Here is an 18,066-nt window from a genome sequence, read left to right as displayed (position 1 = left end):
GCTGATGACTCTACATATTAAGTCTCCACCTATAGTCCCCTAGGTGCTAATTTTAAAAAACGTGAGTTTTCATTAAAAATAAGAAAAGAAACCCCTCCATATGCATTTCAATAATTCAAATTGTATCATAATTTGACTATTAACACAAGGGAAAATCAATGCAACTAATTCAGATTTAAATTCAAGATTACACAGTGCAAAAGAGGGAATAGTCTTGGAAAGGGAAGTAGAAAAATGTAAGATCCCTCTTAGAGGTCAGAAAAAATAAAATAAAATTTCCTTCAGAATAACAACTGGACATAAAGCTTTCAAGAAATGTTAGCTACTAGCTTTCTTCTCTGACAATCGGTTTTGTCAGTTGGTTCCCACTAAGTTGTGGACTTTTTCCGACCAGGACCAGATATCTTGTCTTTTGATTTTCATCCACTCCCACACCATGCTAGGGCTTTGGTAGCACAAAATGAGAATTAAAAATATGCTTTTGAATTAAATAATTTCTTCCCTTACGGATAAAGATAAGAATCTCAAGATCTTAGCCTGAAGACTAATGTCCATCTCTCTGCCCCCACCTGTTCCCGCCTTAAAAAAAAAGCAGGCCACTGTCTCCAGTTTACACCCTCACTCACAGTTCTATTCACCTTCCCCTTTCCTAATCAGAGGGATCTTGGGGTGGGTCTTCAAGGAACCTCAAAGAGATTGAAGGGGAGGGATCCTGGAACCATAGACTAGCTGTGACAAGTCATGGGTGGGATTTGGTAGTTCAGAAAAGGAGGTACCAGACCAGGAATGGGGGATGAGAGTGATGGTGAAGTGGAGTGGGCTAGTTTAGGATGGACCAGAAATGAGACATTAAGGAAAGCCAGAAAGGACCAGTTGGTGGGGGTGGGGGGGGGGATGGGTGGGTGACTACTAGAATCATGTGGAGGGTCGCTTGTGAGGTCACAGGAGCAAAGGCAGGTGATTGGACGAGAAGGAGAGTTCTAGTTGCCAAGGCAGCGACTAGAGGAGAAGGTCTTCAGTCCATGAGAAGGTCTTGACTAGAGAAGGATGGAGCTCCAGCTCCGTGTGTTCTCCAGTAGAGTCTGTGGATTGACCCCCAGATATCCCTGCTGAGGTGTCACCCGGGAAAGGCTTAAGCCTTCCCGGGCGCCACCCCTCTGTGCTTTGCTATCCACCCCACCCGCCCCCCTGAGCCCCGCCTCCGCCCCCTGACGCCCGCCACAGCCTACTCCACCCTGTCACCGACTCCCCAAGGTGACCACAACATGGCTGCAGCGCCAGTGCTGCTCTTCTTGCTGTTCGTGCTGTGGCTGACCTGGCGAGTGCCGGGCCAACTGGACCCGAGCACCGGCTGGCCCTTGTGGAAGCACAAACTCTGTGCAGACGACGAATGCAGCAGTGAGTCCACAGGTGGGCGGGCAGCCCAGGGTCTCCATGGTGGCTCTTTGGGGCTCTGATCCCCCGGTCCCCTGCCCCGTGGGCTGGGCTAGGGGGTCGTAGGATGACGGGTGGGGTGCAGGAGTGACAGAGCCTCAGGACCCTGCGTGTGTCCCCTCCGGCTCTGCCGGCGCCTCAGCCAGCCCGCTCAGGTTGCTGAGATGCTGAGCCAATGGTGCAGACTTCACCAGCAGTCAAATTCATAGACCAATAGTGAATGGAGGGCCTGGGGTTGTAGCTCAGTGGTAGAGCGCTTGTCTAACATGTGAGGCACTGGGTTTGATTCTCAGCACTGCATACAAATAAATAAAATAAAGGTCCATCAAAAACTAAACTAAAAAAAATTAGGCAAAAGCTTAAAAAAATAGTAGTGAATGGGAATCTCAGGGTTGAGAAAGACCTTAGAAGCAACTGGTCCAACTTCTTAATAACTGCATGTTGGACTCCTGCTGTTTAATCAAACGTACCCCAAGCTGTAACTCATACTGAAATTCTACCCCTACAAGCTCTCAGTTCTTACTGGAATTCTACCTCATTCACAGAGCCTCAATGCAGGTCTGTATCCAATTCCCTTTAGTCTCTCTTGATATTACTGTGTTCTTTTTAAATAGCTGTCATCTGTGCATTCAATAAATAATTGTTGAGTATCTCTGCCAGGTGCCAGATACTGTGTTAAGCCTTGGCTCATTCCACCTGCAAATCTGCAAACCAAGACTCCCTCTCTTTCAGCTTTCCTAAAATTTTAAACACAAGGTTTCACCAGCACTAAATCCATGTTTGTTGAATGTGACCCTGGTCTATATATCTCTGGTTTTAAATTTTCCCTTGAGTGAATATTGTTCTGGTAGCAGTTCTATGGCCATTGAAGTAGTGGAGAGTAGACTAGAGATTGTTCATTTTATAATTGAAGGGTCTAATAGCTCTAATTAGGATTATGAAGTTTTCTTCTCTGTGTTAATTGTCTTTAGGAGAGCCAAATATTCCAGGCACTGTGACTCATATATTTAGTGAAACACTCGATGAATATTGAAACTGAAGAGAGACAATTCTTATTCTATAGCATAAAATAAAATAGCCATTTCCCCTTTCAATTTTAGAGCTACTTATAACAGAAGGTACTCCTGTTGATGCTGCTGATACAGAAAACCAACTAGAGATAAAGGTGGAAGAGCCAGAAGATGCCACCACCATACTTTTCTTGTTACATTCATTCTTGCTTTATTTGTCTAAGATGGTAAGTTTGACATAGTTTCTTCAATTAGAATGTTGATTATTTATTAGTTTTTAAGTGGCTTCTGGTCATGAAGTGAAGAACTTAAAATGTCTTTATGAAAATTACTCCTGATCCTTTGAGTAGATAGCTCCTGAAACAAAAGCCATAGGGGTGTGGCTTTAATGGCTACTTGGTTTAGCACATGAGGAAAATTTGCTGTCTACCAAGGCTGGACATTTGCACACCTATAAAAACTTGGTTCTTCCCCTCAGAACCTTTCATTCTGGCAGGGAGATAACAGCATTCACTTGAAACACAGTAAGATAATGGCAGAAAGAGAGGTATTTATTCGATGGTAGAACATTATTGTCCATAAATGCATTTATTATGGTTGGAAGGGTGATCAATAAGGTCAGAAAGTGGTTGAGATGTGTTTGAAGCACAGGCAAAGGGCAAACAGGAGTCTGACATGTGGTTTGTTGTTGATTAGACAGGCTGGGGTGGTGGGGGAAGCTGGCAGTCAGAAGAAATGTGTTCAGAGAAATGGAAACATGAAGAAAGGATATTTGGGGAGGGCAGGAGAATGTGAATAGTTGGTGTTGTAAAGTGTGAAGTTGGAGGGGGATGGGCCTGTTGGAGAGGCCAGCAAATCTTAACTGAAGTCATGAGCCAAAGTAGCATTAGACCATTAATAGTGGGGATCCTTAGAAAGTTTTAAGAATGAAAAGGAATTAGGTTAGATCTGTTTCTTAGAAAGAGTCACTTAAGGCTGATCTTTCTAAAGAAAATCATGATTCAAACAAGACATTTAATCTGTCTAGAAGCTTATCTAAGCATTTTAGGGCTTACCTCCCCCCCATTGGTATTTGTTGATATTGGACTTTTAGAATTTAATTATAGGAATGAGAAAGCTTTTAGAGGTTGGAGGTCCTAGGGCCTTTGTGACAGTAATCCTCCTCAACTGAAGTTGTTTCCTGTAGATTGTGTTATTTCAAGGCTTGTGTAAGAAAGATGATGTTGTTGTTTTCCTTGTAAAATGTGTAGATTTTGAAGCCAGGTAGATGTGGTTTCAAATCCCAAGGTTATCATTTAGAAGTTTGGGCAAATAAGTAAACTTTTGAAAAAAGTTTTCCTCATCTGAAAAATGTAGATAATGCTTACTCCAATCATAAGAATTAAATGATTTGACAAGGTAAAATGTCTGGTGAGGTGTCTGGCATTTTGAAGGGTTTTACCCCTACGCACCCCCTAATTCTCATGTAGGCAGTCAGAAGGTGGTATAAATCAATGAATACCTGGGGAGGAAAGACCACCAGGGTGGAAAAGATGTGGTGGGGAGAAACAAATCATTTTTCAGTTGGCTCCATGTTTGTTCATGATGGTAGCAGCCACCTGGGTAAGGGGTATGTACAAGCCAGGCAGTTAGAATAATGATATTTCCAGTGATTAAAGCAGTCTTCCACAGTCATAATTTGATTATCAGAATGAATCAGCATCACTTGGAAAGTTAACAGCCTCACGATATGGAAAGGATTTCTTTATTCATATTTTTAGGTATGCACAGAGCCCTCCTCTAGGTCTAGGTCAGGGGACACGAATGTGGTGCAGGTGTGTCAGTGATTGTACGGTGATAGGTAAGACATAGACGTGAGTGGCAAAGAAGAGGCACAATGTTAAAAGACTGATTTGAAAGGAGATTTCAAAAAGGCATTTTGATGGCCCAGTATGTACAGGACATTGTGTGAGGACTAAAAGAGTCTAACAGGTGTAAGGCATGATTGTGATTTTTGAAAGCCTTAAGAAAAAGACTTAACAAATATATGCAAAAATTATGAACAAATCAATGTAAAATCTTAAACAAGTAGTATGATATCTGATAGGACTGGAGAGTAATAGGCTCTGATGTGTTTGGGAGATGTGCACCAATCAGGTTCATTGATCAATGGAATCTTAGTAGAATCTTAGTGTTAGAAGAAACCTTGGAAGGCTGTTAGTCTAGTTTCTCACTCATTGCTGTTATTTTCTTTACTGTGGCCCTGACGAGTAGTTATGAGGCCTGTACACTAGAATTTCCTAGCATGAGTCACTCTCTTACAAGGCTATATGTTCTTCTGTTGTCTAGTTCATCCTTGTATTGACTCCAAATTTTCCTCCACATGATTTTCTCTATAAAACTGAATTCTTTTCTACATAGAAATCCTTTAAATATTTGAAGTTATATCTTAATTTAAAAATTATTTTTAGTATTTTTATCATGGAAACTTTCAAATAAGAGCAGAGAGAATAGTAGGGGACTATAGGTAACCATAACATACTGTACATTTTAGAATACTAGAAGAAAAGGTTGTGAAAGTTTTACCATAGAGAAATGATGTTTGAGGAGGTAGATATATTTAACTGATTTAAACGTTACATAGTGTAATCATGCATCAAAATGTCATGTTACCTACTTCAATAATTATAATGTTTGTTTCTATGTACTAGTTAAAAAATAAATTTAATTAGAAAAGCTTTAAAGAAAAGCACAGAGAGTAGTATAATGAACCCACGGGCCATCACCCAACTTAACAGTAATTCCTTGATAGCTAATATCAGTGAGTTTTTTTTAATTTGTTCTAATTGGTTATACATGATAGCAGAATGCATTTCGATTCATTGTATATAAATGGAACAAAACTTTTCCTAGTTGTACACAACACATTTGTATTCCTACATGTACCTCGGGTAATAAGGTTCATCTCATTCCACCATCTTTCCTATCCCTATGCCCCGTCACCTGTCCTACCTCCCCTTTGCCCAGTCAAAGTTCCTCCATTCTTTCCATGCCTCTTACCACCCACCTTACCCCCATTATGGGTCAGCATCCACTTTCAGAGAGAACATACAGCTTTTGGTTTTTGGGATTGGCTTACTTCCCTTAACCTGATATTCCCATTCACCCGCAGTTGCCATAATTTTTTTCTCTTTTAAGGCTATAAGTAATATTCCATTTCATATATGTACCACAGTTTCTTTATCCATTCATCTGTTGAAGGGTTGGTTCCACAAAACTATGGAATGCTTCACAAATGTGGGTGTCATCCTTGCTCAGGGACCATGCTAATTTTTTCTGTATTGTTCCAATTTTAGTATATGTGCTGCCAAAGCAAGCACACTCTGAGTTTTAACAAATGTAGATACCCATGTAAAAACTACCATAATCAAGATATAGAACAGTTTTTTCACTAGAAAAGGAGTTTCCTTGGGATCCTTCCCAGTGAGTTCCTTCACCACCTGTTCCAGGCAACCACTGATAACTTTTTTTTTTAAACTATAGATTCATTTTTCCTACAGTACTATTTCATATATATGCCACTATAAATGGACTCATATCTAGGAGTGCAATTGCCTCCTACGTTTAATGTATGTTTTTATCTTATGTGATACTGTCAAGCCATGCTAAAAAATGACCACAATCATTTTATACTTCCACCAGCAATTTAGGAGACTTCCACTTGACTTCATCTTCACTAGCACTTGGGCCATTCTAGTGGGTATGTCTTTGTGAGTTTATTTCCTGATAATTAATGATATTGAGTGAACTTTTTTTTTCCTATTGAGATAGGGTCTCACTAACTTGCTTAGGCCCTTGATAAGTTGCCAGCCTCAAACTTGGGATCCTCCTGCCTCAACCTTCTGAGTTGCTGGGATTACAGACATGTGCCATGATGCCTGGATCAAATACTTCTTCATGAGCTTGTTGACCATACTGTTTTTGTATGTCAACTCTCTCTGACTAGCTGGAATCCAGACTTCTCCCAGCTCAGTGCCAACTGTGGGATTGGTTAGCTTATAGTTGTTCTTGGCCCTCGCAGGTACTGCTTAGAATGTAGCCCCAAACTGAAGACCACCTCCATGCAGATTTCCGAAACTCTCTTTCTTTGTGGCTCCCATCTTTCTGGTAGTTTTCTCTACATATTTTTGGCTGCTTAATCTCCTGGAACTCTGGTCTCTCTCTCCTCAGTGAGACTGTTATGCCCTATTTGGGTTCCCCTTCCCAAACTGAGGTCTAGAGGGTGCCTCCAGGTGAAATGCTCATCTATTTGTTCTCCTGCTCTTAGGGGTGACAGTTGCATGTCCCTTGTGGCTTTCTATCTGAAAAATAGCTCTTTAAAAATATATTTTGACTGGGCATGGTGGCACATGCCTTAATCCTAGTGGCTCGGGAGGCTGAGACAGGAGGATCATGAGTTCAAAGCCAAAAGTGAGGTGCTAAGTAACTCAGTGAGACCCTGTCTCTAAATAAAATACAAAATGGGGCTGAGACTGGGGATGTGGCTCAGTGATCAAGTGCTTCTGAGTTTAATCCCTGGTACCAAAATATATATATATATTCCAACTTTCTGGTTGCTTTCAGTGGGAGAACAAGTCTCATATAAGTTACTCTCTATTGATTTATCCTTTTCTTGTAACTTTTTGTGATAATTGAAAAAAATATGTTTGTGGGACTTCTAGGATATATTGTAGTTTTGGTGAATAAATGACATCCCCCTGGTACAACAATTTAACCTGTTTTCTCTATTGCCTTTTTTTTTGTTTGTTTGTTTGGTGGTGTTGGGGATTGAACCTCAGGCTCCATGCATTCTAGGCAAGTGCTGAGCTAACAACTTCAGCCTTTCTCTGTTGCTTTATATTTCTTGGAAATTGGTAGTCAGGTTTAGGTTCAATTCTGTTATGAAAACTTAATAAAATATTGCATTGACATCTGCATGTCCTCTCCTTTGATGTTGACTACTAGTCAACAGTGACCTTGGTGAGATTTGCTAATATATTGCAGGTTGCAAAATAGCAATGGTCTGAGTTGCTGGGATTTTTCTTTCTTCATTTAAAGGCTGGGATGCCTATACAAATAAAAATTTATGATTGATTATTTTTTCTTTCTTTTTTTTTTTGTACTGGGGATTAAACTCAGGGGCACTTGGCTAGTGAGCCATATCCCCAGCCTTATTTTGTATTTTATTTATATACAGGGTCTCACTGAGTTGCTTAGCAATTCGCTTTTGCTGAGGCTGACTTTGAACTTGCTATCTTCCCTCCTCAGCCTCCCGAACTACTGGGATTACAAGTGTGTGCCACGGCGCCTGGCTATGATTGATTATTCTTTACACAGATATTTGGTTTGTATAGTTAAGGCAGGAGATAAACATTTGATTCCTTTTCTTCATTACTTTTCAGAATAGTAAGGTAGTATTCTAGCATTATCAAATGATACCCAAAGGGGCTTTTGAAATCTTTTTAACTTTTATTTAAGAGTCAATATGATGTCATGCATTTAAAAATATTTGGTGTGTTTAATCCAGTTAGGAATAGTAATTGTTCTTACCTGATGCTCAATTTCTCCCCCTTTTGCCTTGTAGAAGCCTCTTTATCTTGGCTCCTGGGACCCTTTGCCACCACCTAGTGGTCATTGTTACCTATTTTCCTTGCTTTTGAACTATGAGATATTCCAAGTTCATCTTAAACATTCCCTGTCCAGACCTTGAAGGAACTATTTCTCTAAAAGAACTTTGGTTCCTTTCAATAGGAAATGATATTTAGAGGCTACATTCGAAGTACTAGGATTGCTTATTGCTCAAATTGACTGTCATTTGTAGGCCTTTTTAGTGAACAAAGCTCAGAAATATGTGGGGATTTTTCATCATGTCATTTAGATAATTCCCATGAAAATTCAGGAGAGATTTTACTTCACTTCATCTATCTTAGATTTGTGTTTTCTTTCTCTGATGTTGGAGTTCCAGTTTTCAATGATATCAGTATAATTGTTTACAGTCTTGTGCCACTTAATGACATTTTGGTCATTAGTGCATAATAATGGAGCTAAAAAATTCTTGTCACCTAGTATTTTTAATATCTTTTTTTGTGTTTTGATATGTTTAGATATATAAACATTTACAACGTTACAATTGTCTACAGAATTCAGTATAATAATATCTTATAGGTTTTTATCCCCAAAGCAATGATATACCATATATGAATACCTACGTGTGGAAATGGCTATATTTTCTAGGTTTGTATAAGTATGCTCAATGATGTTTACATGCTGAAATTGCCTAAGATGTGTTTCTCAGAATTTATTCCCATCATTAAGCAACACAAGACTATATTTATGTTATTTAAAATACTTTCAGGAATGTATTCCTGACATGAAATTCTCTTGTCTTTAAGCTATATCCCACTAAGGTATGTTTGAACTAATTCATTTCTGTGGTTTGTCACCAACTTGATGTCACAGGTTGTTTCATTTTTGCTTTCAATATTTAGGTATTACTTTTTAAAGATTTTTTTGTTTATTTTACAATTATTTAAATATTTAGAAGAGCCAAAGTTAATTTGTAAAAATAAGTTGTTTCTGTTTTCTAGTACTGGTGATTGAAGCCAGGGCTCCTATCCACTGAGCCACATACCTAGCCTCTTTATTTTTTATTTAGAGATATAGTTCTCACTAAATTGCGTAGGGACTTGCTAAGTTGCTGAGGCTAGCTTTGAACTTGTGATTCTCCTGCCTGATTTTGAAAGAATTCTAGCTTTTGTCCCAGTTCTGTCTACCCTGATGTTACTCTCTTTTATAGTTAACTTTTAAAATTTATTTCATTATGTATTCTGCTATTAAAAAAATAAGCCAATGAGAAAAGGGATATGTAGCTCAGTGGTAGAGCACTTGCCTACCATACATGAGGCCATGTGTTCAATCCCCAGCACCATAAAAAGAAAAAGAAAAGCAAATGATTTTTACATCTAGCTATGATAGCTTTATATAGGTACTGGCTTCACCTTCCCAACTGAAACAACTAAAATAAATATGAAAAAAAAAACCCACAAACAGATAAAATTTGAAGATCCAGCAACATTGAAGATCAAGCAACAAAGAATGATTCTGGAAACATAAGGAACAAATGCTGTGAGCTCTTTAGTTGTCCCAGCTTTTACTATGTTAAGAGATTCCCAAGCCATGACAAAGAAGGGGAAGTCAGGCAGAACCAGAGGATACCATGAATTGAGAGATGGTGCTGAGATTCCAGGAAAACCGAAGTGACTAGAATTCACAGGGTGGAGTACCAAAAGAAGGTTGCTACATTGAGAGACAATTCTGGAAATCTGTGAAAGGCTCTCTGAGTGTTCAGCAGGGTATTGATCTGCACATAAGTGTGATGAAAATGCTTAGCAAGTCAGAGAAACAATCTTAAGTGATTAGAAGGAACAGGTCCTAACATAGGGACCAGAATAGCACCTGGAAAAAACTATCTAAGGAAGTTGGGTAGAATAATCAGAAGGGCGATACCTCGGACTGACTATTACAATTTATGTCATACCTAGCAAATATTCAGACCCAAGAGAATCAAATTGTTTCCAGTAATTTAATTGTATACAAAATATTAAGAATAGTAATTCGTAATGTATGGCATCGAATCAAAGCTTACCAGGCATGCAAAGAAGCAAGAAAAATACAATCCACAATGATGAGGAGAAGAATCATCCAATCAAAGCCAACCGAGAACTGCCGGAGATGTTAGAATGAGGTAATGGCATTTTTAAAAAAGTTATTACTACTATATTTCGTGTGTTAAAAAGGTAAAAAGAGATATAGAAGATATATTTTAAGAAAATCAGACTTCTAGAGTTGAAAATATATGATAAACACAGTGGATGGGATTAATGTCAGAATAAGCATTGTGATGAAATTGTTAGTGAACTTGAGGACATAACAGGAGAAGTACCCCAAATGAAACACAGGGAAAATTTCTTCTGTTAAAGAAAAGTGAACCAGAGCATCAGTGAGCTGTGGGACAGTTTCAAGTTGAGCATTGAGAGGTATTCAGAAAAATATTTTAAGAAATGATGGCCAAAAATTTTCAAAAATTTGTGAAAACTGTACATCTGCAGATCCAAGATATTAAAAGGAACTAGAGTACAAAAAGCATGAATAAAGCTATATCAAGGTATATTATATCATAAATAAATTGCTCAAAACCAGTGATAAAGAGCAATCTTAGCAGTTAGAGAAAACATTTATGTAGAGAAGAACTAAGGATGACATCAGATTTCTTGTCAGAAATTAGGCATAAGAGAATATAGTGGAGTGATACCTTTAATATATTTGAAGAGTAATAATGTTGGCCGATAATATCATGCCCAGTGAAATATCTTTCTAAAATGAAGACTTGTACTGACATACAAGCTGAAAGAATTCACCCTACACTTGCACCAAGACAGCAGATGGAAATAATGGAATAAAGGAGTAAAGAACACTGAAAATGGTGACTGTGTGCATAAATATTTAAAATAATTTTTCTTATTTGAACATTTTAAAAAGTCATTGACTGTTTAAAGACAAATATCAGTGTAGTATGGGATTTAGAAAACATGTAAAGTAAAATACATGACAACATTATAAATCTCAGAAGGGTAGTAATTATTGTAATGTTCTTATTGAATATGTGAAGTAATACAGTATCATCTGAAGGTAGATTGTGACAAATTAAAGATGTACATTCTAAACCCTGAAGCACTAAGATTAGAAAACAGAGTTATAGCTTAATAAGCCAATAGAGGAATCACTAAAAATACCGATAGTGGTATTTCTGCAAAAGAAGACAGAAAAGAAAAAGAACAAAGAACAGAAAGAACAAATAGAAGATTATATTAAGCTTACACCTATGCACAGCAGTAATCCTATTAAGTGGAAAGTATCTAAATACATCAGTTAAAAACAGAGATTGTCATATTGCCTAAAGAAGCAAGACCCAAATAGATGTCTAAGGGAGTAACACTGTAAATAGACACAAAGAAGTCAAAATTAGAATGATTAAAAAAGGTATCTCATGTTAAACACTAGTGAAAGGAAATCTGGAGTAGCTACATTAAACCAAAAGAGGTTGTGGGGCAAAATATATCATCGGGACTCAAGAAAGTTATTTCCTAATGATAAAGGAATCAGTCAAGATTATATAATAAACTTAAATGCTTGTACTTTTAATATTAGACCTTCAAAATACATGAAGTATAAAAATTGATAGAATTATGAGGAAAATGATGAATCCTATAGATTACATTTAGAGATTTCAATATCCTCTCCTCAGCAATTGGCAGAAAATGAAAAATAAAAGTAAGATTGTAGAAAGTGTGAATGACATAATCAATCCATCCACTTGAAATTAATTGACGTTTATAGAAAACTCCCAAGGAGCTTAGTGCACATGGAACATTTACCAAGATAAACTGTATTCTGGATCTTAAAAAAAATTATCAGTAAATATAAAAGTATTCAAAGTCAGGCAAAGCTTGTTCTCTGAACACAATAAAATGAGAAATCAATAATGGAAAAATCTGGAAATTTCTCAAATATTTGAAAACTTTAGTGCCAGACTGCTAAAGATATATATATATATATATATATATATATATATATATATATATATATATATATATATATAAATGAACAACACAGTACATTTATTTTTATGTGGTGCTGGGGATCGAACCCAGTGCCTCACACATGTGAGACAAGCACTTTACCACTGAGCTACAACCTTAGCCCCCACTGCTAAATAATTTTTGAGTCAAATAAATCAGAGAAGAAATTCATATTTTGAGTTCAATAAAACTGAAAACAACATATCCATTTGTGCAATGTCACTAAAGCGTTATTGGAAAATTTATAGCACTACCAGGCCCAAGATAGCTTTATTAAAAAAGAAGTCTCCAGTCATTGACTTTAGTTCCTACTATGAGAAACTAGAAAAGGAAAAATAAGTTAATCTCCAAGTAAGCAAGAAAAAAGATATAATAAAGACTATAAGTCAGTAAAATTTTAAAAAAGGAAAATAAGAGAAAATCAATGAAACCCAAAGCTAGTTCTTTAAGATGAATAAAATTGATCAACATCTAGTGAGGGAAATAAAAGAGGAGACACAGATTACCAATATCCGCAATCAGAGAAGGGATATAACTACAGATTTCACAGATACTAGACTGATAATGGGGATATTATGAACAGTTTATGTTAATTAACTTGACAATTTAGATGAAATGAAGAAATTCTATTTAAGCCACAAATTGCAAAAGTTCACTCAAGAGAAACAGACAACTTCATAAACCTTGTTGACTATTAAAGAAATTGAAGGTATAGGTAAAAACCTTTCTACAAAGAAAAAAATATAAGACCCAGATAGCTTTATTGGTGATCCAATTCCTGTAAGGAAGAAATAATACTAATTCCTAATAGTATTAGTAATACTAAACCCTTGTAGAATATTAAAGCAAGGAAATATTTCTCCTATGAAGCCAGTGTTATCACTACACCAAACCAAGACAAAGATATAACAAGAAAATCACATACCTCTCAAGAGATCTCCAATGAATCTGTACAGAAATTCTAAACAAAAATTTAAGTCAAATACAACAATATGTAAAAGGAAAATACATCATAGACAAAAACTAGACTGATGATGGGGATTTATGTCAAGAATCCAAAATTTATTTAACATTTGAAAATCAATGAAATTTACCACATTGATGTACCTAAAAGCACAATCTTTGTGTTTAGCTCAAGAGAAACAAAACAAGCATTTAAAAAATATAGCAGAGGGGGGAAATGTTGGGGAGTAATATTGGCCAAATTATATTGTTATTTTGTGTGCATGTACAAGTAGGTGACAATAAATCCCATCAACATGTAAAAAAAATCAGCACTGATTATTATTTTAAAAAATTTTTTAGATGTTGATTGACTTTTATTTTATTCACTTATTTATATGCGGTGCTGAGAATCGAACCCATTGCCTCACACATGCTAGGCAAGTGCTCTACCACTGAGTATCAACCCCAGCCCCTCAGCATTGATTATTGATGTAGAAAAACAAACAACAAACTAGGAATAGAAGGGAGCTTAAAATATCCTCTGAAAAAATGCAGCTAACCTCATACTTAATGGTTGATAATTGAATACTTTTCCCCAAGATCAGAAACCAAACAGAGATGTCCACTCTCATTACATCTATTTAGCATTGTACTGGGGTGCAGTAAGGAAATAGCTAGTATACTAAGGCAAGAAAAAGAAATAAAATGCACTCAGATTGGAAAGGAAGAAATAAAATTCTCTTTATTTTCAGATAACATGAATATATATAGATACAATCTGGTATGATCTAGAAAAAAGCTATTGTAAGGTTGACAGATAAAATTTACATCTAAAAGCAATTATATTTTCTATATATTAACAATGAATAATTAGAAATTGAAATTTTAAAGATTTCCATGTACAATAGAATAAAAATATGAAGTATTTAAACATAAACGTGGCAAAAACTAAAATGTATATATTAAAAACTATAAAATATTGCTGATAGAAATTAAAGAGAACCTAAATGGAGAGATATACCTAATTTATGAGTCAGAAGACTAAGGTGTCCATTCATCCCAGTTTAATCACCAGAGTCAACATTATTCCAATCAAAATTCCTGCAGAGTTTTGTAGAAAATGACAAGCTGATTGCAACAGACCTAGAATACGTGGCTTCAAGACTTAATCTAGGGCTGGGGATGTAGCTCAGTTGTAGAGCACTTGCCTAGCATATGCAAGGTCCTGTGTTCAATCCCTAGTACCATACGAAGAGGAAAAAAAGAAAAAAATATTCTAAAGCTACAGTAATCAGGATTGCAGACAAAACATTGGAACAGAGCCAATAATTCAGAGATAGATACACAATATATATGGCAATAGTCATTGACAAAGGTGGAAAGACAAGTAGAGAATGGAAAGTTTTTTCAGCAAATGGTACTGAAATTACTGCATATTTATATGCAAAATATTGATCCATGCCTTGCATTAGAAACCTGAATTAACTCACAGACTTAAATATTAAACTCAAAACTATAAAACCTCTAGGAAAAAAATAAGAGAAAAATTTTTGTTGAACTTAGGTTTGGCAAAGATTTCTTAAATTTGACAACAAAAGCATTAAAAAGGATTTGACAATGTGGGATTCATCAAACTAAAACCTCTGTAATTCAAAATACACTTTGAAGTGAATGAAATAGACAAAACACAAGCTGGGAGGAAATTACTGTCAAGCATTTATCAAGACTTGCATCAAGAATATATGAAGAACTCTTAGAACTCATTAGAAAAAATATAGTCCTGTAAAATAACACTTCATCAAAGAAGATAAACAGATAGTAAATAAAGACATTAAAAATGCTTGACATAATTATCAGGGAAATGCAATTTTGAAGCATAAGAGTTACCACTACACACTTATTAAATATCTAATATTAAAGACAATTGTGCTGAGTGGTTGGAGATGGGGGAACTGGATGGGTACACAGCTGGTGGGGATATAAAGTGGTAGAATCACCTTCTTAAAAAGGTAAACATATACCAGTCATATCCAACCATTCTTTTCCAAAGAAAAGATAAGTTATATAGCAATAGGAGGAATTTTATATTTGTAAAAGCCCCAAACTGGAAAAAAATCCAAATGTCTATCAATAGATGATAGACAAATTGTGGTATGTACATATAATGAAATGCTACTCAGCAATAAAAATAGATGATAGATAAACTGATGTAGATGAATCTCAAATTATGCTGAATAAGAGAAGCCATAGAAAATACATTATCCCATACACATAAAACTTGAGGAATACAAAGCAATCTATTAAGATAGACATTTTGCTGGAGGAATGGGAAAGTGGGGGGCAAGAAGGAAGGGTGACAAAGGGCAGAATTACCTAGAGAATGAGAATATTTTTGGAAGTAAAGGATGTGTATATTATCTTGATTATAATGGTGATTTCATAATTTCATGTTAAAATTTATCAAATTGCACACTTTAAATACATGTAATTTATTGCATGTCAATTTTACCTCAAAGCTATAAGAAATAATATACTCATCTTTTTTCACTTTCTAAGATACAAATAGTATTCTACAAATATTTTTCTCTACTTCATTTTAAAAATATATATTCTGGAAACTAGCTCTTAGCAGTATTTAAAATTATTTTCTTTCTTCTTTGGTTTATTCAACAACTTTCATTGATGACGGTTGTTTCAGCCTTTTGTGACCATCTTGTATTATTATAATTAATGCTTGAATAACATAGTTTTGTAAATACAAGTTTTAAACATTTGTTGTTGTATTCCCAGTATCTTTAGAAGTTAGGGCTGGGGGACTATAGCTCAGCAGTAGAGCACTTGCCCTAGATACCCTTCCCCAGCACTGAAAAAGTTTTAAAAAAAAAAGTGCGATTGTTGAGTTAATAGGTAAATATATAAGCAGTTTTGGGAGATGTTGCCAAATCTCATTCATAAGGGTTGTATCATTTTGTATACTTATCTGAGAATTTGTATTCCCCCACATTCTCTCACCTACTGAGTATGTTGTCAAACGTTTGGATCTTGCCAATGCAAGTGAGAAATGGTATCTTGGTGTGGTTTAATTTGTATTTTGTTCATTATGAGCTAAGCAGAGCATGTTTCCATATGTTATAGCTATTTGCATTTCTTTTCCTGAGATCTGTTTATTTCTTCAGCCCATTTTTGTATAGGTTTGCTGGCCATTTTATTTATAATGTTCTTTATATTTCAGGAACATGATTCTTTGGACAACAATAGGTTGCAAATATTTTTTCTCAGGTTGTCATTGTCAAACTGTGTGTGTGTATGTGTGTGTGTGTGTGTGTGTGTGTGTGTAGCAGGTTTAGATACAGCCAGGAAAGATTTTTTCAATGAGGCAGGTTTTGCCCACTCATAATACATAAAAAATTTCACCCAATATTTTCTAGTACTTGTTTATTTTCTATTTTTACGTTCATGTTTCTTATCCACTTGTAGTTTATCTTTTGAATAAGTAGAGAAAAATCCAATTTTATAATTTTCCATGTGGTAATGCTACTTATTAGAAAGTCTATTTTCCCCAAACTAACTTTTATTGTACCCCAAGTGTCCAGTTGGTTCTGTTTCTGGATTCTCTATTCTGTCCCACAATCTCTATGTATTCTTGGGCTTGGACGAGGGTACATGAATTAATTATATAGTCTGCCCTCCCTGTACCCTTCATTGCTCTTCTTTTTCAGTGCTTTCCTGCTTATTCTTGTTCTTTTGAATTGACTATAATCAACTTGACGACAGATTTTTAAAGATCCACATATGTTCATTCCCTCCCCAAGTTAAACGTCCCCAGTTTCTTCAATTTTTAGCACGTGCTTTTCGGGGGCTATTCATGATTCTGTTCTTTTCCACAAGTCATGCAACCTTAAAATGTGGCATCCAGAAATGAAGCCACCGGAGTGGGGTGATAATGACATGATTCCTTAGGGTAAGGCTTTTTAAAAAGAGTGTCATCCACAATTGGAGAAAGTAACAGGACTGGATTGAGCAGGGAAGGAAAGCCCAGTCCAAGCAGTAGTCCTTTAGAAGGGAGCAGGAGAAGCTTCTCCTCTTCTGTCTGCACTTTTGGGGCAGGTACCTGGTGTCTCAACACGTTGACAAAAGGGTTTTGCTCTGGGAGGAGCTGGGAGGCCTGACTTTCTCCTTTTTCCTAGTCTCTGCCTATAATCCCCTTTTGCTAGTTCCCTGGCTTCCTCCAGGGCCTTCTAAATCGCTGGTCCTCTCCCAGTTCCGGGGACAGGTGAGCCTCTTTCCTTCTGGAGTCCTTTCATTTGGACTCTTCTGCTGGGCTCTCCTCGAGCTGTCCCCCGCTGGGCTCCCCAGTTGGTTCTTTCCGCTCCCTGCCTGCCCCTCTGCATCCTCTGTCCTCTCACTGCTGTCGGCCCAAGGGCTTCCTCTGATGACGCGTTTTACTTGCGTTGGGCGGAAAGCGCCTGCGGTGGAGGAAGGCAAAGTTCACTCCCAGTACCCGCCCCCTGCGCTGGGTCCTACCGAAGTAGGAAACGGTGAAAGAGGGTCCTGTGCTGTTCTGCATGGAAGCGTTGCTTCCGCTCAGCTGTCCCTACACCATGGACTCAGTACCTGCCACTGTGCCTTCTGTCACTGCTTTCCCAGGGGACCCGGAGCTCCTGGGACCCCTGTCGGTGCTCTACGCAGCCCTCATTGCCAAGCTACTGGAGGTGACGGTCCCATTCCCAGGGAGGGACCCCAGCTCTGGCAGGCGGGTGGCTGAGTTCTGGCAGAGTGGGTGCACTGACTGTCGTGGCGACGGAGAAATGGAGTGTGTCGGGCCCAAGGCAGGCAGGACTTGACTGTATTATTAAGCGAGGCCGGTGAGAGTGTACTTGAGCTTTCCCCACTTGCACTTTTTTTTTTTTTTTTTTTTGACGGAATAGAGGTGACAACCTCATGGTATGTTCCGAAATGCAGCCAACAATCCAAACAGCTAAGGTTACTACAGGTGTTTTCCCTACGGAGACTGCTGGGGA

The 18,066-nt window shown here is 37.2% G+C and overlaps 1 protein-coding gene, 1 long non-coding RNA gene and 1 other non-coding gene across 6 annotated transcripts in view; 1 reads left to right on the top strand and 2 right to left on the bottom strand.

Moving 5' to 3' along the window:
• LOC144373913 (uncharacterized) overlaps positions 1 to 18,066 on the bottom strand; it is a 45,558-nt gene that overhangs the window by 2,094 nt on the left and 25,398 nt on the right. The gene's annotated exons all lie outside the window — the stretch shown is intronic.
• LOC144373911 (transport and Golgi organization protein 1 homolog) overlaps positions 1 to 18,066 on the top strand; it is a 58,288-nt gene that overhangs the window by 20,162 nt on the left and 20,060 nt on the right. For 2 of the 4 annotated variants that reach the window (XM_078036885.1, XM_078036888.1), the window contains exon 4: positions 2,535 to 2,671. In XM_078036885.1, coding sequence (XP_077893011.1) covers positions 2,535 to 2,671 — 137 coding nt within the window. Of the gene's footprint in view, positions 1 to 1,250; positions 1,399 to 2,534; positions 2,672 to 17,475; positions 17,758 to 18,066 lie in introns of those variants that run through there. The other 2 variants (XM_078036886.1, XM_078036887.1) reach the window with 2 other exon arrangements.
• LOC144373915 (U6 spliceosomal RNA) lies at positions 5,697 to 5,803 on the bottom strand. The gene has a single exon (XR_013433473.1). It is a non-coding gene; the product is annotated as a U6 spliceosomal RNA (small nuclear RNA).

This window comes from Ictidomys tridecemlineatus, unplaced genomic scaffold (assembly GCF_052094955.1).
Source record: "Ictidomys tridecemlineatus isolate mIctTri1 unplaced genomic scaffold, mIctTri1.hap1 Scaffold_521, whole genome shotgun sequence".
NCBI lineage: Eukaryota > Metazoa > Chordata > Mammalia > Rodentia > Sciuridae > Ictidomys > Ictidomys tridecemlineatus.
The sequence above is the reverse complement of the archived record's forward strand: the minus strand, read 5'-3'. Positions and strand labels throughout refer to the sequence as shown.